The 22,344-nt window shown below is 34.7% G+C and overlaps 1 protein-coding gene and 1 long non-coding RNA gene across 4 annotated transcripts; one reads left to right on the top strand and one right to left on the bottom strand.

Moving 5' to 3' along the window:
* Positions 1 to 1,878: 1,878 nt before the first annotated feature.
* LOC145958800 (uncharacterized) lies at positions 1,879 to 2,460 on the top strand. Its single transcript, XM_083076346.1, has one exon. The coding sequence runs from the start codon at positions 1,879 to 1,881 to the stop codon at positions 2,458 to 2,460; it is 582 nt and encodes a 193-aa protein (XP_082932472.1).
* Positions 2,461 to 13,660: 11,200 nt separating this feature from the next.
* On the bottom strand, positions 13,661 to 15,279 carry LOC114915865 (uncharacterized). 3 transcript variants are annotated; one of them, XR_014427592.1, is made up of 3 exons: positions 14,448 to 14,916; positions 14,308 to 14,363; positions 13,661 to 13,991 (listed from the first exon to the last, which is right to left on the bottom strand). It is a non-coding gene; the product is annotated as an uncharacterized LOC114915865 (long non-coding RNA). The 3 variants fall into 3 exon arrangements; XR_014427591.1 differs by having other exon boundaries at positions 14,664 to 14,911; XR_003804054.2 differs by having other exon boundaries at positions 13,661 to 14,363; positions 14,448 to 15,279.
* Positions 15,280 to 22,344: the final 7,065 nt, after the last annotated feature.

Below are 22,344 nucleotides of genomic sequence, written 5' to 3'. Positions count from 1 at the left end.
GACCTGATCGTCATCTCGACGATAGTGATGGGCTATAATGTGAAGCGCGTCCTGATCGACCAGGGGAGCTCAGCTGACATTCTCTTTTGGGATGCGTTCGTGGGAATGAAGATCCCAAACGACCGACTAGTACCCTACACGGGAACCCTAGTAGGTTTTGCGGGAGACCAGGTTACAGCAAGAGGGTACGCCGACTTGGAAACAACCTTCGGACAGGGCTCGCAGATGAAGACGGTAACGGTCCGTTATTTAGTGGTGAATGCTCAATCGTCATACAATATACTCATCGGCCGACCAACGCTGAACAAACTGGGAGCCGTAGTGTCAACATCACATCTGAAGGTGAAATACCCATTGCCGAATGGAGGAGTCGGGGTCCGCAAGGTAGATCAGGAGGTCGCCCGAAAGTGTTATGTGGACAGTCTGAAGGCGAGAAGGCGATTATATACAGCTCCAACCGAGAAACACATCCATTCCGTCGAGTTGGATCCTAGGATGTGTCAGTTTGATCATCGACCTGCCCCCGTAGAAGATGTCAAGGAAGTGGAGATAATGGAAGGGAGAAACGTGAAGATAGGCACGTCTTTAACCCCTCAGGATGAAGAAAAGCTAATCAAGGTTCTGAAAGACAATGTGTCGGCATTCGCATGGCATTCTAGCGACATGCCCGGGATTGATCCAGACTTCTTGTGCCACAAACTGGCTCTAGACCCTAGCGCGAAGGCGGTGATTCAGAAGAGAAGGAAGTTCGGCGAGGAGAAGAGAAGGGCGATCGCGGAAGAGACACAAAAGTTAGTAATGGCAGGACATGTCCGAGAAATCCAATACCCGACCTGGTTGGCGAACGTAGTCATGGTGCGCAAGAGTAGCGGGAAGTGGAGAATGTGTACGGATTTCACCGATCTTAGTAAGGCTTGTCCGAAGGACTCGTACCCGTTGCCAAACATAGATTGCTTGGTAGATGGGGCGTCGGGTTACGAGTTGCTGAGCTTTATGGATGCCTATTCGGGGTACAACCAAATCCGAATGCATCCCGCAGACGAGGACAAGACCGCCTTCATAGCCGATCAAGCCAACTTCTATTATAGGGTCATGCCATTTGGTTTAAAGAATGCGGGGGCGACTTACCAACGACTGATGGACAAGGTCCTTGTGAATCAGCTGGGTCGGAATGTAGAAGCTTATGTGGACGACATGGTGGTGAAATCAGAAAGCGTCAATCGGCATTTTGGCGACTTGCAGGAGCTGTTTGACACTATCGACAAATACCAGCTCAAGTTGAATCCCGATAAGTGCTCTTTCGGGGTCCAGGCTGGAAAGTTCCTCGGTTTCCTACTGACTCATCGCGGCATTGAAGCAAACCCAGAAAAGTGCTCGGCCATCATCAACATGAGGAGTCCGTCCACGGTAAAGGAAGTCCAGCAACTAACGGGAAGAATGGCGTCGTTATCTCGATTTTTGTCCAGGTCGGCCGATAAGGCGTTGCCGCTCTTCCAATGTCTAAAGAAGAATGATCGTTTTGCCTGGACGACCGAGTGTGAAGAAGCTTTCACAGAACTCAAGAGATCATTGGAATCACCGCCAATCCTAACAAAACCACGACTGAACCTCCCTTTGTTGATCTACATATCGGCTTCCGATCGGGCGATTAGTTCGGTTCTTGTGCAAGAGCTAGAAGGTTCACAAGCTCCTATCTACTTTGTAAGCAGGGTCCTACAGGGGGCAGAAGCAAGGTATCGGAAGATTGAGAAGTTGGCTCTTGCAATACTAGTTACAGCACAAAAGTTGAGACACTATTTTCAGAGCTACGAGGTGGTAATCTGAACTGATTATCCGATTCGACAGGTCCTGCAGAAGCCCGATCTGGCTGGTAGAATGATGAAGTGGTCGGTCGAGCTATCAGAATTCTACATCAAATATGAGCCGAGAGGAGCAATCAAAGCTCAAGCACTAGCCGACTTCGTTATGGAGTTGACCTCTCCCGCCGATGGGGGCGAGGTCGGAGAGACGCAGTGGATCCTATCAGTGGATGGAGCGTCGAACCTTGGAGGAAGTGGAGCAGGGATCGTCTTGGAAGGACCGGGAGGAATTTTGTTGGAACAGTCATTGCGCTTCGAATTTCGAGCAAGCAATAACCAGGCCGAGTACGAGGCGTTGTTGGCCGGCATGGCATTGGCGAAGGAAATGGGGGCGACGAGTTTATCAGCACGAAGCGACTCCCAATTGATCACGGGGCAGGTAGCAGGTGCTTTCCAGGCAAAGGACCCTCAACTGGCAAAGTACATGGAAAAAGTGAAGCTCCTATCGGAAAATTTCCGGGAGTTCACACTTAACCACGTACCACTAGAGCAAAATTCGAGGGTCGATCTACTCTCCAAACTTGCTAGCACAAAAAAGCCGGGAGCCACCCGCTCGATCATCCAAGAGACCTTAGCGCAACCAAGTATTAATGAACCATAGGGGAATGTTCTTTTCATATGAGAAGAGCTCGATTCATGGATGGGACCGTACATCGCATACTTGACTCGGGGGGAATTGCCAGAGGACAAGAAGGAGGCGTCACTAATACAGAGGGAGTTAGCCAGGTTCGTAGTCATCAATGAAAGATTGTATCGAAGAGGTTTCAGCTCTCCCCTTCTAAGGTGTTTGACCACGTCACAAGCGCAGAGAGTGATGGACGAGGTACATAGCAGAATGTGTGGAAGCCACATTGGAGGACGAGCTCTGGTATACAAAGTGGCAAGGGCAGGCTACTTTTGGCCGAGTCTGAGAAATGACTGCGTCATTTGGGTTCAAAAATGTGATCGATGTCAAAGGCATGCAACTCTGCACCACTCCCCAGCTGAACGACTCCACTCGATTTTGTCTCCTTGGCCATTCAACAAGTGGGGTATTGACATTCTCGGTCCATTTCAGATTGCAGTAAGACAGTTGAAGTTCTTGATAGTGGCTGTGGACTACTTCAGCAAATGGATCGAGGCGGAGCCAGTTGCAACCATCTCGGCAGAAAAGGTTAGAACTTTTCTTTGGAAGAATGTGGTGTGCAGGTATGGAGTCCCCCAAATGCTCGTTTCCGATAATGGGACACAGTTTGCAAGCGCGAGAGTTCAGGATTTTTGTAAAGAGGTCGGCATCCGAATGACATTCATTTCCGTCGAACACCCACAGTCTAACGGTCAGGCGGAGTCGGCCAACAAGGTAATCCTTACAGGTTTGAAGAAGCGTGTGCAAGACTCCGGCGCTTCATGTGAAGTCCCACATCGGTTAGGAAGGAGAACGAAGCATGCCATATATATGGGTGTGGATACCTTCCTTGTGTGGACGCGTTTTGGGGTGGCATGTGTGCCATTGCCAGAAGCAAAACCGTGAGGGCTGCGGCCAAAGCGGACAATATCCACATGCGGGTTCCTGGGGTGTTACATTTGGTATCAGAGCCTGGACCCGGGCCGGTGTGCCAGCGAGGGCGCTGGACTCCCTTGAGGGGGGTGGATTGTGAAGTCCCACATCGGTTAGGAAGGAGAACGAAGCATGCCATATATATGGGTGTGGATACCTTCCTTGTGTGGACGCGTTTTGGGGTGGCATGTGTGTCATTGCCAGAAGCAAAACCGTGAGGGCTGCGACCAAAGCGGACAATATCCACATGCGGGTTGCTGGGGTGTTACACTTCATGGGTGGAAGAGCTTCCCCGAGTGCTATGGTTGTACCACACGACTGTTCATTCAACGACCCAAGACACTCCCTTCAATCTGGTATACGGAACCGACGCCATGATCCCGATCGAAATGCAGAGCCTTCAGCGCGCACTACAGCTTTTTCGGAGGAAGAGTCCGACCAGGGAAGACGAGTTGATTTGGACTTGATCGCAGAGACAAGAGAAAAGGCAAGGATAAATCAAGTAGCGGCCCAGAGAAGAGCAGCCTTCAAGTACAATACAAAGGTAAATCCAAGAGACTTTGTCGTCGGCGACCTAGTATTGAGGCGTGCTCAGCTAACACAGATGAGGAACAAGTTATCACCTAAGTGGGTCGGCCCTTACAAAATTGACGACGTGGTCGGCAAAGAGGCTTACAGACTTAGGACTTTGGATGGAGGGATGATACCGAGAACTTGGAACGCGGCCAATTTACGCTTCTATTATAGCTAGTTTTTCTTTCTATTTTGTATTAGGTGCACTCTTTTCCTAACTCAGTATTTTTTCCCCGTAAAAATAAGAGGGATTTTGGCTGAGAAGGTTTTTAACGAGGCACCACAGTTCGCCTATTATTCAATGAACATCATTATTCCTCATATGATTTTTCATGTTTTACAGAAGCGACCAAAACTCGTGATTGTCGGTAAAAGTCCGACTGGGCGAGTATAAATAACTCGAAGACCAAAACTCGTGATTGTCGGCAAAAGTCCGATTGGGCGAGTATAAATAACTCGAAGACCAAAACTCGTGATTGTCGGCAAAAGTCCGACTGGGCGAGTATAAATAACTCGAAGACCAAAACTCGTGATTGTCGGCAAAAGTCCGACTGGGCGAGTATAAATAACTCGAAGACCAAAACTCGTGATTGTCGGCAAAAGTCCGACTGGGCGAGTATAAATAACTCGAAGACCAAAACTCGTAATTGTCGGCAAAAGTCCGACTGGGCGAGTATAAATAACTCGAAGACAGTTTATGTGGTTCAAGTCGATTCTTAACTTGATACACGTTATCCACCATCGTTAATCAGAATTTTGACGGTTCAAGACAGACAAGTCGAAATTTGGACGATCCGTTCATTCAGATGATGGCTTAGAACAAACTTCTTTCTTCAAATCCATATTCGAATCGGCATTTGACCGAATAGACGGTTGAGCTTCCTTTGGTTAATAAAAGAAATATTTTTTCAATATTTAAATTCGGCATATGGGCGATCATTTTGTTTAAGTTCTTTTCAATAACTTAGAATTTTTCTCAATATTTTAGTCGGCATTTGGACAATCACATTATATGGTCAAAAATCGTTCCAACCTTAGAAATATTTTATTCGTATTATATGTTTAAGTTCTAATGTCATATAGATCAACATTTTACCGAGTGGTTTCGCGAAGTATCATTTTTAACTTAGAAAATTTTCTAACATGTCATATGGATCGGAATTTTACCGATTAGATTTGTGAAGTATCATTTTTCACTCAGAAATTTTTCTAGCATGTTATATGGATCGGAATTTTACCGAGTGGTTTCGCGAAGTATCATTTTTAACTCAGAAAATTTTCTAGCATGTTATATGGATCGGAATTTTACCGAGTGGTTTCGCGAAGTATCATTTTTAACTTAGAAAATTTTCTAGCATGTCATATGGATCGGAATTTTACCGATTAGATTTGTGAAGTATCATTTCTCACTCAGAAATTTACCGATTAGATTTGTGAAGTATCATTTTTCACTCAGAAAATTTGCTAGCATGTCATATGGATCGGAATTTTACCAAGTGGTTTCGCGAAGTATCATTTTTAACTTAGAAAATTTTCTAGCATGTCATATGGATCGGAATTTTACCGATTAGATTTGTGAAGTATCATTTTTCATTCAGAAATTTGCTAACATGTCATATGGATCGGAATTTTACCGAGTGGTTTCGCGAAGTATCATTTTTAACTCAGAAAATTTTCTAGCATGTTATATGGATCGGAATTTCACCGATTAGATTTGTGAAGTATCATTTTTAACTCAGAAAATTTCCTAGCACGGTATATGGATCGGAATTTTAACTTGGAAAATTTTCGATTCTTTAGTAGGAAATTCAACTCTAGTTCTAAATTGATTTATTGCTTAGAATCGTAGATAAGAATTAGAGCGAAGTAAAAAAGGAAATATCAAATTTCAAACATCCAGTTCAACAACCTACAAATAGGAAAGCATAGAAATTCCAAAATAAGCATGACCTCGTACAAAACACTCGAGGATCACAAAGGTAGAAGACTACATAAACATCATCAATCATCTTCAGGAGGATCCACCAACTCCCCGTTCACAATTTCTTTAAAATAACCGACACCTCCAAGGTCCAGATCGCTGTGCAGAAATTTCACTTGAGTCGTTGCGGCATCGAAACCCTGCACGAACTTCTTCAGCGCATCCATCTTGGCAGCTTCAAGGTCGGCCTGTAACTTTTCAATCTCAGACTTTGCCAAGGCCAAATCGTTCTCGAAGACTTGGGCTGCATCCGCATTTTTGTCTCGAGCTAGTCGGACCCCCTCTAATTCTTTCTCAAGGGACGACTTCTCGGAAGCCCAAGCCTTCTTCTCCTCGTCAAAACCACGTCGAGCCTCAAGCAATTTGTCTCGTTCATTAGATACCCACTTAAAATCGGCTTTGCTCTTGGCCCAGCTCTCCTCGAGGGACAGGATCCTTTTTCCTTGCAACTTAGTTTCCCGCACCAACCCGCGGATCTTATCTTCGTTAACAAGTGAAAGAGCAGAGAGGCGATTAGACAATGACTCGATCCCTTTAGCAATGGAGAATGAACTCATCTTCTCCAAGTCCCCCTTATCGCCGTCGAGCAAGTCGGTGCAGCGAATATGAGCAGCGTGGTTGAACTTCTCATCCCAAAACGACGCGACGCCGCTACGCTCGTGGCCATGATCCACTGGATCCCAGTTTTCGCCGAGGCAAGCACTAATAGTCCTTTCAGCAGATTGGACCTCGGTATCACCCTTGTCAACCTCGGTGGCTACCACTGTTTCCAGGTTCACTACCGAGACAGATTTCTCGCCCTCGTGCCGACGCTTGTGGGAGGATTCGCCAACACCCCTAGACACAGTCACAGGCCTCTCGGTCTCCACACCCTTCTCGGTCGCCGATTCACCGACCCCAGCAACTTGGGAAGCTTTCTGTTGCTTCTAGAGCTTGGCCAATTCCCGATTGCTCATACTCGCCATCTTATCTGCACAGTAATCAAATAAGAATTACGTTCTAGCGTAAAAATAAAGCATCACAATAACATACAAAGGGTGATCGGCGAGGGACCGATTACCTATATATATTTTCAATTCATGGGGCCTATTTTCTAAATCTAAGATTTTGGCGGTGTTGAAAACCGTTTTCAATTCCTCAAGTTTCCTAACATCCTCTTGATCATTCTCAGGAACCTTCTCGGGACTTAACCCACCATAGAGGTTAGTTTTCTCGTTCCAGTACAAGGGATACCCTTTAAATAAGTCCTCGTTGCCAGGCGTACAACGAACTCGGAAATAAGATTTCTTGAAGTCCTTATAGTACGACTGAAAAAGGGTCAAAATTCCCCGACCTGATACCCCATGGACGGACACCGAACCACTGCGTTTATTGACACGGCTTTCGAAAAAATAAAAAAACTTCTCTGTAGTCGGTATTATACCGAGACCCCACATAAAACTTCAAAAGCTCGGACAATACCTGACCAGGTTACCCGGCTACAAGCCTTCTCGCCTTACAGGCTCAAGGCTGGAAGGCAAGTGTACCGTCCAGGTCAAAATCCGACTTGACCTTCTGCTCGGACAATACCCGACCAGGCTGCCCGGTTACAAGCCTTCTCGCCTTACAAGCTCAAGGCTGGAAGGCAAGTGTACTGTCCAGGTCAAAATCCAATTAGGCTTTCTTCTCGGGTATTTCCCGACTAGTGTATCAGGCCACAAGCCCTCTCGCCTTCTCGGCTCAGGGCTGGAAGGCAAGAGTGCCGTCCAGGTCGAAATCCGACCTGCACCTCTATTCGAGAGTAGGGCGACCATGCCTACTCGGCACTAACCCGACCGAGAGCTCAGCACAGACCTAGTCGGTCATGACTCGACTCGACCTGGGGAACTCGACTCCTCTCGCCTATAAGGACTAAGGAGACTACTCGACATTAACCCGACTGGGTCCTCGGCGCGGACCTAGTCGGTCAGAACCCGACTTATCCCCTTTAACCCCGCACCATCAAGATAAGAACGGTTAGGGAAATCCCTTCATTCTCGGGGCCCAAGAGGCCCATGAACGACGTACCATAAAACCCAAAACCCTAGAGTTGAGAAGGCAGATTACACTTTTAAATGTTCTGGCTCTAAGGCACGATCTAGGAAAAAACCCTAGTCCACCTTTTGGACGGAACAGTTATAAAAAATAAATGATTGAATTTTCTTACTTTACTTTTCTCGTTTTAAAGAACTCGAAACCAATTTATTAAACATTATAATATTCTCCATGTGTCGTAATTGTAAGTATAGCCACGCATAGGGAGAGAGAGGGAGAGAGAAGGAAATTGTAAAAAGGAAATAGAGTGAAAATAATGTTGTTTTATAAGAGGAAAGTATTAGAGAGTAGAAATTAATTTTTAAGAGATTATTTAGTTTAAAAACTAATAAATAAAATTATTTTTATTTTTTATTGAATATTTATTGTTATTATTATTAATTAGAAAAATTATACACATACATATATGTAGAAATGATCTACTTAATATTAGACTTAAACTTATTCTTCACTTAATAATTCATCTTCTACATTAAATTTTAACAATTCAATTATTAAATTAAAAGTTCTTAATGTATAAATAAAGTATATAAATTTTTTAAAATTTTAAAAACTATTTGATACTTAACTATATTAATTTAAAATAATAGATAATCATAAAAATATTATATATTGATTTAAATATATATAATAAAGTATTATATAATTTTCAAAATTTTTTAAAATGTGTAAAATTAATCTATACATTGAGAATTTTTAATTTAACAATTAAATCATTAAAATTTAATATAAAATATAATTTATTAAGTGAAGTAAATCTATCAAAACTTACTCTAAAATAAATTAATTTTATTTTCTCCCTCTTCCTCCTCCCTGTATATATTCAAGTGTGTTGGTTTACATAATTAATTAAGATGAGTAAGAAAATCAAATTTTTGTCACATTACATAAATGTAAAGAAATTTCTTTGGTACTGATTTGACTCTCTCTTACCTTTTCTTCAACATTATTTCTTTTTCTCAAATAACCTTCAAAAGTAATTTCTCCACTCTTTTCTACTCTTTCACTTTCATTCTTTTCTCCCAATCACTATTAATGATTCTCCGAATTTTTTTAATAAATTAACTAATACAAAATTATTTTTAGAAAAAAAAAGTGTATTATTACTTTATTAGAGTGTATACTGCTCCTCTTGTTCGTACATTTTGAGACAGAATGGGACTCCTGTGAGTCTTTGTACCACGGCCACGATCCAAAGTACATAGGTATCCTTTAAGTCGTTGTAATGCTCTTATAACGAACTTGAGGTGAATCTTGGTTTCAGTGGACAAAAGGAAAAGCCAAATCATCGTTATGTTTGATTGGGAGAACAGAAATAGATGAAAAACACAAGAGAGAGAAACATGTGAGTATATACATAAGAAATATAATAAAAATTTGGTTGTTTGATTTAAGAAAAATAAATAAGAAATAATATATATATATATATAAAGAAGAAATAAATAAAAAAAGAAAGAGAATGAAATATAAAAAAAATATTTTTATTAATTATTTTATTTTTAATTAACTAAATAAATAATATCTTAAAATAAAATAAATAACAAATTAAAAATAAGAAAATAATTCTAAAGTACTTTTTTAGGTTAAAAACTAATTGAAATGATTAAATAAATTTAAAGTGCATAAACATTTTTGAATATAATATAAAAAGTTTCGTAATCAAATAAAAAAAAATCGAATAAGAAAAATTTAGTATTCAAATAAAAGTTTTGAAATGGGATTCGTGTATTCGAATGAGGTGTTTGTTTATTCAAATAACATTTTTTGACGTTTTAAAATCACTAATACATATTTTCAAAAAATAAATAAATAATTGTGGCAATTTTTTACTGTCATAAATATTAAAAAAAATCAATCAATATATTTTTTGATAATTTAGAAATCGTCAGCAAAAATTTGTTAATAAATACAATTAGTGTATAGATTTTTATGATATTTCTATGCATATCTGCGTGAAAATAAAAAGGTATGGGACTTACACTTTTTTTTATTTCTTCCCTATTACAATTCTTCTATTCTAAACCAATAAAGTTATTTCTTTCCTCTATTTCTTCACTCTTCTCCTTATTTCTTTTGTATCTCTTTCGTAACAAAAAGAGTGTAAAGGCTAACATAAAAATTGTTAAGAATACAAATTCTTTTAGGTCGTTATAAGGAATATTTTGTTGTGGATTTAACTATTTAAGTCTTCTATGGTAATAATTAATTGCAAGAAAATTATATTTTTAGATTATGTACGAGTACATATATATTGAGTATATCTTGTATTCTATTGAGTATAAATTTAATAAAAATTTTGTTTTGCTGGTTTAAAAAATTGCAAAAAAATGTAAACCATGTTAAGCATCGATGAAAAAAGTAATAATACGAATTTCAATAAATTTATTATTTATTCTTTTATTCGCAGGAATTATAATTACGTTTATTTATCGATTATTTATTTTATCATGGAGGTGTAATATTATATTTTTCTACAATATCCTCCATCAACTCGTCAATACGATATAAAGAAAATATTAAATAACAAAAAAGGAAGCACATTAATTATTGTAAAAAAATAAAATAAAAAAGTATATTTTTTATTTAATAAACAATAAAATATTATATAAAAATTTAAAACTATTCATGATTATATTGAGCTCGTGTTTGATTCATTTTATTTTGTAAAATAATTTCTTATTTTAGTAACTTTCTAATTAATCATTTTAAAAGTAAACGATTATTTACCAAAAAAAAAAAAAAAAAATCCCAACTAATAATAAGGCACATTTGGATATTTGACCTTTTCTTATAATTAAGGAATTCATATCCTTTAACTATATACACTTTATCATGATTTGTATAAGGCGGTTTCTAAAATTCTAATGGTACGGTCTTCCAATATTACAAGTTGAATATAATGATGTAATATATATATTCAGTATAATTTTGTTATCTTATTTATTGGCAATGGCCTTCAGTATTCACAAATCATAATCATTCTTATGTAATACAGACGTATCCTCTTTTTGTAAGCGCTTATTTGTGGAATGGAATAAATGGCTGCACAAAAATATCATATTATTTTCATTTGTATTCGTGATTCTGATGAAGTCATAGAAATAAATTTTATCCTCTTTTTGCACATCATGTCATTAAGTATGCTAATTAAGAAGTCATCTTCTTAATTTATCGGATATTAATGTCCTTGAATCGTATATATGAAGTTATGAACTCATCAAATATTCGTGTAATTGAACAGGGGGTATCCTTCTACTCCATCGTCATTACATTTTTGCTTTGTGGAAGAAGAAAAAAAAAGCGACCATCCCCAACGATGCAACGGTGATAAGAGAACAAGATGGTGCATAATCTGGCTTTCTTGTGCCTACTTACAACATGAATAGTAATACATCGTCAAAATGACTAACTTATTTAAACTTGACTTGTTCATAAGTTAAAAATTTTCTATATTATATAGACTTATTGGTAGAAGGTGATGTGCCTGATAAGTGTTGATGATAAAGACTATCCAAACATGTCTTAAGAAAACAATGAAAAAAACTCATGCAACTCTTACCCCTTTAACTCAGCATGTGTAACGGCCTTGTTGTTGTTTCTATTATTTTTGCTGCTGCCTCCATTAATGATTCTCTTGAGGTCATCTGGTTGGCAAGGGATTGCAAGTGCTCCAACCTGAGAGAAGCCGAACTCTTCTTCAGCTTGGTTCAACAACTTGACAAAGTCAGGGTGATCCAAAAACCCCAACTCAACAAAGAATCGCTCAGGCTTCCATCCTTGGGTTGCAATCACCACAAAATGGCCTTGCTTCACCCCCTTGGCACGTGAGAAAGTGGTGTGAAGTTTCCTCATCACGTGCACCACTGTTCCAAACCCTCCCATCCACAATCCCCAAGAGCTTCTAGTACCACATGCTGTTTTACCCATGCCCAGAGAAACCAATAGTGGCCTGAGTGAATGAGTTTCTTTTGGAATTTCCTACATGCAATGCTGCACTATATATAGTGGCCAAAAGATAAATGGAAGATGACGATGGGGTGGGGACAGTCGCATGTGAACTCTCATTAAAGGTGAATGTCATTGCTCCCCCATTTTGGAGACGAAGTTAGTTCCGTCTTTCATGCACCATCTTTCAACTCATTACATGCAAAGAGAAAAAAAACATACACAAGACAAAAAGTACAATACTCCACTCATTTCAACTTGTCATCATTCCAACTGGACCCTCTCAATTAACAAAATCAATCATGTTAATGCTTTCAAACCCTGATTATTTAGCTAGTATCGCAAGAAATGAAGAAATTCTATACACAAATAAGAGAATATTATTATGAACGTCTTGCTGTGAAATTCGATCGGTATTCATCCGGACGTATCAGCGATTTTCTCAAGAAAAGGATTCATAATTTGATCCAAGTTCTAGTCTATTCAAAAGAATAGTCCAAACTTTGTAATGTTAATTCACTAAAAATAGATAAAAATAAAAATTACATGATATATAAAATTATTATAATAAATATAATATATAGTTACATTCAATTTTAATATTGATTTTGAATAATATTTAATAATATATATTATGTCATTATAATTTATACTTACACTTTTAACAATATATTAATATATTATTATAGATTATATTTATAATATAAATAAAAATATTTTTAATAATAAATATTATATCATTATAGAATGTGTGTTACTGTATACATGAGAGATTTTTTTGTAATGCAAGATTTATGTGTTAAACTACTCCAAGGAAAATTGCAACAAAAAAAATGTTGTAAACTACTAATAAAAATTGCATAAAATAAATGAAAGTAGTAAATAAAATTGTAAATTTGAGTGAACAAGGTAAATATTGTATTGATTCACGTTGTAGCACTTGATTACATCACGATTTCTCCTATATATATTGTTAAAAATAATAATTAGCTAATAGTCGTTCCTAATAACTACCGCGCGTCTTAGATTTTAGGGAGATCATGGGAGGTATATACGACCTTAAGTTCTGGCGTTACTGGTTTATGTAGGTGCTGGACTCCCATGTTCTCATAAAATACAAGAGACTTAAAATTTAACATTGACCAAGCATGTGAGCAAGCACTTTTTCATTGCATGTTGCAATGATCATGTGAGCAATTAATATGAAGAAGAGTAAAGAATAATGTAGCTTTTGCGTTGCAATACGCATACTTTTATTATTTCCCTTGGCCAAGAACATCCTCGTCTACTGATTGCACACTTCTGCTTTGACAATAGCGGATGTTGGAAGTAGCAAGTAGGAAATTATCGTGATCATGATAGCGACGACTGGCAAGAGTGTTCAAACTAGCTGCATAGTAAATTATTAGAGAACATCTGTAAATAACTACTACTTAGCTTGACTATTTTCCTTTTTGCTTTTACGTACGTTTTTTCTTACAATAATGTTAGGAAAACGATTGATTATTCGGTGTAAAAAAACATTAATATAAATTTTCGTGGACTTGAAAATAATTATGATCGTAAGAATTAATTTCCTGATGAATAAAAATGTGTATGTTTCACGTTGGATAAAGCTTCTTAAGCATGAAGTATGGACATTAGCTCACAGGGAAGATATTGTGCAGAATTAAAAGTGTAAGACCTACTAAATCATATAATAAAATATATGCAAAATGATATTTTTTTATATAAATTTAAATTAAAATACAGCTCCATACAAAATCAGAGTCAACCATCAAGAATTTATACTGAAATTACAAATTATTTACTACATCCTCAACATAAATTATGAGAGAAAATAGATTTGATTTCAGGTCCTAACTATAATAAAAATAAGGACCAACTACATTACTGTGGTTAGACAACAAAATGAGATGTGTATGAATATGACTTTCCTCTTCCCCATATTGCAGTAACCTTTCAAGCTTTTCTTAGAAGGAAATAAGAAATTCCTCCAATGAACGCAAGTTGGCATTTGATGCTAAAATGAAACAAGGGGAATGTTAGATAGACATGACGCGAGATATTATACTTACATATGGGCAACAAAGCGTATCTAAAAAGGTGTACTATTTGGAGTGTAGCAGCAGCCCAAGGACAATTTACAATAGTAAATCCTTTGGAAACACAGACACACTACTAATAGTATGATTGGATAGCCCAAAAAATAAGTCGAAAAATTGAAGTAATTATTTGTTGTTTTAGGTTTGAAGGTGAAATTGAAATTGATTATGGTAACTAGCAGTGATGGCACGTGCGTGATAAGTGAAATAACATGATGGTGATAGTAATCTTGCCTTGTGTATGCAGCCGCGTTAAATTTTAGGACTAGCTATCCTATCTTTTGAGGTACCTGCAACGTAGCGAGGAGATTAGTCACTGCTATCGGCGGTGGATACTCGAGGGACGAACTAAAAACAAACAAAAATAGCAATACATAGTATGGTAGAGATAGCGACAGGGTAGGTGTCCGAAGAGGAGAAGCAGACAGAAACAGTAGATTGCAGGCAGTTATGTAGTGGTTTAGAAACATGATTAAGGTTGGAGAAGAAAAGAAAAGAGGGTACGTAGAATAACAACTTTGTGGTATTCTGAAAATAGAAGGATGAGTGAGTTGTAAAAGAAATAATTAAGAAAGATGAAGCTAGCGCACCGTTTGGATGATCATGACTAGGAGAGGAGGTGAACTAGGTTGGCGCAGAGGAGGAAGAGGAGAAAGAGAAAGAAGAAGAGTAGAGCGAAGCGAAGGAGGAAGATAAGGAGAAAGAGGGAGAGGATTATGGAAATGGGAGACTCTAGAAACACCAACATAATTGCACCAATCCACCTCTTCCCCCATTATCTACCTTCGTTTTATCATCGCACCACGGGTCAAACCTACTACAAGCAGCAGTGGTTGGAACTTAGAACTAATGAAATCAAAATAAATACCTTATTCGTTAGGTTTTTTCTTGCCCTCTAGGTTTTCACTCTTCTAAATAAAATAAAATGAAATAAAGTATATGGTTGCTTCAATGTTTTCAAAACTCAACCCATGATAAACTAATTAATGTATAGAATTAGTGGATCAAGAGTTGTCGACAAGTCGTTAATTAAATTTATGATCTAATTTTTATTAAATTTTAAAAAGTATATACATATTATATATCATACTTATACATATTTTGTCAAATATAAATACAAAAGTAGTCTATTTGGCATAGTGATTAATGAGATCATATTTAATCTCCATATGACTAGGTCTCATATCTTACTTGTAATTAATATATACCATGTGCACATACAAAACACAGTCTAGATTAAACCAGTTTATATTGAATCAATGACATAATCAATCTAATGAAAGACTAATTCTTTATTCAATTAGTCTTATCAAACGGAGTTATTGATATAATCGATCTAATGAAAGGTTAATTTTTGGTTCAATTAGTCCTACTAACCAATCTAAAAATTATGGGTTGGACTCTCATAAATATAATGACTTATTTTTAATAGAGTATTTGCATATATTTTTTAAGTCTTTTATCTAATTTAATTTTCATTTATTGTATTTATTGATAAATTAAATTTTAATATTTTTAAAATAAATTATCAATAATTTAAAATATAAATTATTTATCACAAATTTATAATATAATTTATATGTTTAAGTAAAAAAAACTGAATAATCAGTCGTATAAATAATTTTAAAATAAAAATTCAGAAGCAATATAAACAATTTAAAAAAAAAAAACTAGTAAAGCGAAATAAAATTTAAAGAAAATGTTTCTTATAAGTATAACTAAACACATTAAATTTTATTTATATAATAACTTTGTTAATTAAATAAGTCACTTGTTTTAAAATCATTTATTTAAAGTTTAAAAAGATGTACTACTACTGGATCAGTTTAGTGGTGAGAACCTTACTACTATTTAGCTGTACAGGATTTTAGGATATTATATATATGATTTTAGGTTGAAATTTTTATTGTTATTATTTTAATTTTTACGAATATAAAAAAAATACTCTTAATATTACATTTTTTTACCATATAAGTATAAGGTATTTTTATTGAAAATAAAAAGAAAGTCTATTGGGCTTTCAAATAATGCATTCTGGGCTATGCCCATTGGCAATTGAACCTTACCGCTATTTAGCTGGAGTAAATAATGAACAAAACTCTTTTTGTGGCCCAAACAGTGAAAATCAAAGCCTAATATAATTTATACATTGACATTGGACTGAGCTTTCTAGTTTCTGCATGTAAGATAGTAGCACTACACAAGACCACAAGAAATGACACAACGTGAATGATGCTCCAGAGGTCACTCTTCCACATTTATATTTGATTAAGATACACATGATTCTATCTTATTTTTAACTCATTTATGCTTAAACTATATGATTTACTCCTAATGTGAATGGTTTTCATCAAAACATTATTGCACACAAGGCAAAAAGAGAAGCAGACGGACAAGACACTTCATTAATCTACATTTATGCCTGTCCAGAAAATAATGGACCTTTTCCACTAGACTAGCTTTTGGTTGAATTTTAAGCCATTATCTCCTTTTCATCTATCATATTTCTCGAATGGATCCTTTTCATAATTAATATTTGCTTATTATATAAGTATTTTAAAAGTCTAAATTGAAAATATAAAGTAATATTTTAAATTATAAAAGTATGCATATTTCATTCATATAAAATTTCAAAAATTATATTTAAATAAAAAAAAAATAAGATTATTAAAGTAACACAATTAATTTAAAATCAAAATGACACTTACTGTTTTTCGAATAAAAAGTACTCGAAGACTCGAATTGATTAAGTCACTCTAAATATAATGCATACTATTTTAATATGTACAAATGAATTTAAAGAAAGTGTGTGTATATATAATTTAAGAATGTAATTTATTTTAAAATTAACTTTAAAATTTCTTAAATTCTATATATAAAAAATAAAATATAAATTTAATGCAAATTTTGTGAAGCTGCTTATTTCAAAGAGGGAAAACATATTAAAAAGTGCTCTAAAAACTAATAACTATGTTTTATTTTATAAGAATAGTTTTTTTTTAAATAAATATTTTTAATAATTATATTATTGATGTAAAATATTGACTAATTTGACAAGTAATATTTGTTTTAATCGAAAGACAAGTTTATCCCAACTTAAAGAGGAATTAAGTTTACATTTGATAAAGATTCGATTATATATATAGGAATCTTTAAGGGTCTAAAAACCAAAAAAGACAGGACCCTTTGTTGTTTGTTATTCAAATGAAAACGCCTTTGATTTTATTTCTTCTATTGAGTAATTTAGAAGATTAATTTTTCTACTCTCCCATTCTTATACGTAATTGACATATATTTGATTCTTAGTGCAGTACCCACTTCCCATTATGAACCTACATACAGTTCTTGCGTTTTCAAAATAGTTGAAAATTGGATTAGAATTCGTATTCTTATTCAAAACGCCTCTAAAAGTAAAAAATTAAACAATCTATTATCCATTTTCCACCTCAAAATTTTAGGATAAGTCAAACCAAGTTGTAGCCATAAAGTCGGACAAATGAGATTGAATTGCGACCAAAGTGAGATGGAATTATTTTGAGCTCAATGCACGTGTTTGTGTACAAGGACCAGAACAAATTCGGCCTTTTAAGAATCCTGATTTACACTCTATGCCTGTATTAAGGATGCGTTCATAAAAAAATCTCAACGAAACATCTATCAAATTTGAACAAAATCAGTTAGCAGTATAATCATTAGTTAAAAATAAGTGTATTTTATCAACAAAAATTGTGAATTAGGGTATCCGATGAACAGAAATTAAAATCTAACATTAATCGACTGAGATATTAATTTTTTTTTACAAGAATTACTTTTTTTTAATGAATATGTCTAGGACTCCCAATCACATATTTAAAGGACGAAATTATATTTTCATATATATATATATTATGTATTATTAATTTTTAAACAACGGTTATAATATAACATATTAAAAAAATATCCTAATTCTACGAAGGCAATTTGTAGTGCAAAAGATTAATTGTTGATTTGAAAAAGTAAATGAAAGGAGGGAAGGGACCATAGGTTTGAGACGTGTGAAAGAGGAAAGGCCCACTCGTGGCGTGAAAACTGAAACTCCAACACGGCGCCACGTGTCAATGACTTGGAATGGACCTACCAAATCCAAATCTTGTCTCATGATGCATAGGCTTAACTCAAATTAATTAATTAATTAATTAAAATACTCACCCCACCTTCAAACTCCTTCACCTCTTCATCCAGAACTTTCCAATGCCCTTTTCAGTCTCAAACCCTTACCATATCAACATTAATTAATAGCAACCAAATAATTTAGAATTTAAATATAAAATATATTAATTACTATTTATAACAGCAGATATATTGAATAAAAAGATTATCATGATCGAGGACATACATGAGGACATGCATGATCCATGATGTATCATGTATGTATGTGGATGTGGGCATGGATGAATGAATATATATATATATGTATGATGATGATGATAGAGCAAATGAGAAATGGCCCATGAAAGAATCTAGAAGAAGCCGACATATTCCTTGGTGTCACAATCACGGCTGAGTCATATAACGGGGACCTCACTCATGACTCATGACTCATGACTCATCTTCCTCTTCATTCTCATGTCTCAACAACAGAACACGTTACACGGTCTCCCTTCGTATCTATTATTTCACCAAAATCTTCTCTAATACTGTACATCATTGTCTTAACTCAATGTAAACTAGTTCCTCCCCAAAACCAGCACACACACTGTAATTCCACGTGTCACCCGTTGGGGGAGAACCTTGCCTCGTATCCCATATCCATCATGTGTTTTCATCACCTAATCCACCACCCTCCTACCAAAACAACTCTTCTTTTTAAGATTAATGGAACCAAGCAACGACCCAATTCACAATGTACGTGCCTATGGCTATTCCTAATGCAACATTACAAAAAAAAAAAACCCATGAATTCAACATATGATTCGATCTTCTTAATAAAATTGCATGCAAAGATTTTCTATATATTAAAAAAGGGAAGGTGGTGAATGGTGATGGCAATGAATCACTGATGATAACTGTGTGCGTATATATTACTCATACTGCCATGGTGGGATCTGTGAAATTGAGATATGTATATATGGATAATAAAATACTTGTAAACTGTGACACATTCCTCACACATAATTATATAAAACGGTAGAAGAAATGTTATTCTTTTGGGGTAGATAAGATAATTTAATTGATTCACAGAAGGCTGCGGATAAAAATAAACTATAAACTAGAAGACGAGACGAGTGGCATTAAAATACAATATCGTTGAAAAAATATGCTATAACATTCGTATGTATAGGTTTTCTTTATTCTTTTTTTAAAAGAAAAAAATATATTCAGGACGGTTAATCTTACGTTATTCTGATATTTTTTATTTTGTGTTTGGGATTTACCATCATTCGATTCTTTTTTTACAATTATCATTTGAGTTATATATTGTGTTTCAGATATGGTCACCATCTCCCGACAGAGCTGATCACAAGATTTAAAATGTTACCATCATGCAATGAAATACTTTTTGTGGACTAGGATTAATTTATTTATTTTTACTGTTTTTTTAAACATATCTTGAAGAGTTTTTAAAATAAAATAAATAAATTGTTTCTCTTAATATTTTGAAATAGTTGTCAAGTGAGGTTATGTTTGAAAAATTATCTAAAAGCTCAAAAAATGGTGAAAAATTAAACATAATATATGAAAGCCGAAATTATCAAGCTAACTTTGGGTAAACAAATTAGAGCCTAATAGATTTTAAATAAAATAAAAAAACTTAGCAAATATAGTTAAAGAAAGTAATGGAAAGAGAAATATAAAATAGGTAGATGGTGATGAATACCGAAAATGGCAGTTGCAATAATGTTAGAAACAGGAAAGCATTCTGGTTTCTAGCTATTGCAATTATATTCACCTAATTGATTAGGTCATGGTCCGGCTCTGAGATTCTTAGGAGCTCACAAGTGGCTTAATTGTGGTCATAAACATTAAACATAATCTAAGTCATAGTCTTAGATCATTTGTTTTCCACTTAAAAAAAGGAAAATGGTGCGAAGGTGTTGTTTTAAAATTTAAAAACGTTGGGCTGAGCTGGATGGGCTTGGAGCTTCTAGGCCCACTCCACGCACTCACTTGCGAACCATGACACAGGAGCTGACGCGGAACGCAACCGCACCAAAAACGTCGGTGGAATTTGAACGCTGTCAATTCAATTTTATATTTATATTTTAATTTCAAAACGTGAAAGCTGAAAGCTTACGTTGTGCGTTTGGGAGAAAGGCCATGGCGGTGTTAACGTGGTGCAACTTCCTGGAACTTTCATACAAACCACCACTTTGCAAGAGAGAATGTGTCATGCAAAATATCTACCCTAGTCCCTAGCCTTCAAATGTCTCCACGTTTACAATAATGAATAATGTCTTGGATTCTTTTTAACGTGGATGGTCATTAATTGGTGGGTACTTGAAAATCGAGGTGATTAAGGTCTTTTTAGATTAAATGAATTTGAGTTTAATTGTAGTTTTTGGAAATTGTTTAAAAGCGTCTGAATGTTAAACATTGATTACTGCACATGAAACTCTTGTTATTATCATTAAGTAACATGAATGAGTTGGCCATTTCTTCGAAGATTAATAATGTTCAAGCTCAACATAACAACCCTCGTTGATTACCGCAACCTCAACTAATTCCATAATAGATCCAATTATGTTGGGACATAAAAGAACAAGACAATGGGGAAGGCTCAATGGGTCAAATCAATGAAGAAGATCTATTGATTTTGTGCACAAGGATAGTAATTTCTCAAGTTAGTCTGTCTAATCAAGAATACAAAATCTTTGAATTCAATTAAAATTTTGTACTAAAAAAAAAAGGTAAGTGTTATCGTGAACCACTTCTATAAGTGATTTACAATTTACTAACTGTATTAGTTGTTAGATGTATTTAGTACTCATAATGATAAAAACATTTTGTACACAAATATTTTTTATCTTTTTTTTTTTCCCCTCTCGTTCCTCCTTCCCAACCGTTGTTGTCTCCTCACAACAATATACAACAAGATCAGTGTACCCTTAAATTAATGTATCAAATGCATCCACAGGTTAATTGTCATTTGTCAAATAAAGGAAGAACATTGTTAGTAGGCATTTTCATGTTAGTTTCAAGTAAGTCCTAAAAGAGTAAAAGTGCAGATGTAAAATTACATTAGTTCACAATTTTAAAATTATGTGATACTTCATTCCATTAATTCAAATTAATATATAAAATATTTTTTATAATTAACTATCAATTTGAATTAATGAAATGAAATATTAAATAATTTTTAATTTTTTTTTAAAACTTTGTAGATGTTATTTATTTATTAAAATTTTTTAATTTAACAATTAAATCGTTGACATTTAGTATAGAACATGAACTCTTGAGTAAAATAATATTTAAAAATCTTATTTTAGTCTTCTAGATATCAATAACATATTAAAAGTGACAGATTAAGATAACTATATAGTATCAATTGAATTATATGTAATATTTTTACTAATAGGAACATTGGTGGTAGATTTTATGTTACAATATTTGAAAAATTTATAAATAAAATTTGAATATAAAAACTAAAATAAGTTTTTTTGGAAAATTATATAAACTAAAAATATCAATTTTAAATTTGAGAGACTAAAAACATATTTAAATTCAAAATGTTTTTATTATTAATTGTCAAATTGAATTAGTAAAATAAAATATCATTAAAAAATTACATAAACACATATATATACATAATAAAATGATAATAAATAATATCGTTACTGAATATCTTGAACATAAAATTTGTAGGATTAAATATTTGTGAGTGTTCCGATAACAACTCGGTAGTAGATAATTTAACAAGTCCAACAATATTTATTAAGATAACATTTAATATCATCTTTAAAAATGAGTTATGAGCCTAATATAATTATTTAAAAATGACTTATAAGATAATAATTATATTTTTACTTATATATATTATATTGATCTCATTTAGTCGACATGAGATCTTTGATAAAAATTAAGAGAAGTATTTACTTAAAGTTTATATATATATATATATATATATATATATATATATATATATATATTTTATTGATATGATAGTTTTAAAACAGCAGGTCAATATTCAAAAGCATTTTAGACTTTTGATATGCAAAACACTTTACTCATGATGATCAGCAACTATAATGTAGAAAATAAGGTTCAATTCGAAAAGAATCCTCCAAAAAGTGC

Source organism: Cajanus cajan, chromosome 6 (genome assembly GCF_000230855.2).
Source record: "Cajanus cajan strain Asha chromosome 6, NIPB_CcT2T_4, whole genome shotgun sequence".
NCBI lineage: Eukaryota > Viridiplantae > Streptophyta > Magnoliopsida > Fabales > Fabaceae > Cajanus > Cajanus cajan.
This window is presented reverse-complemented; position numbering and strand designations above follow the sequence as displayed.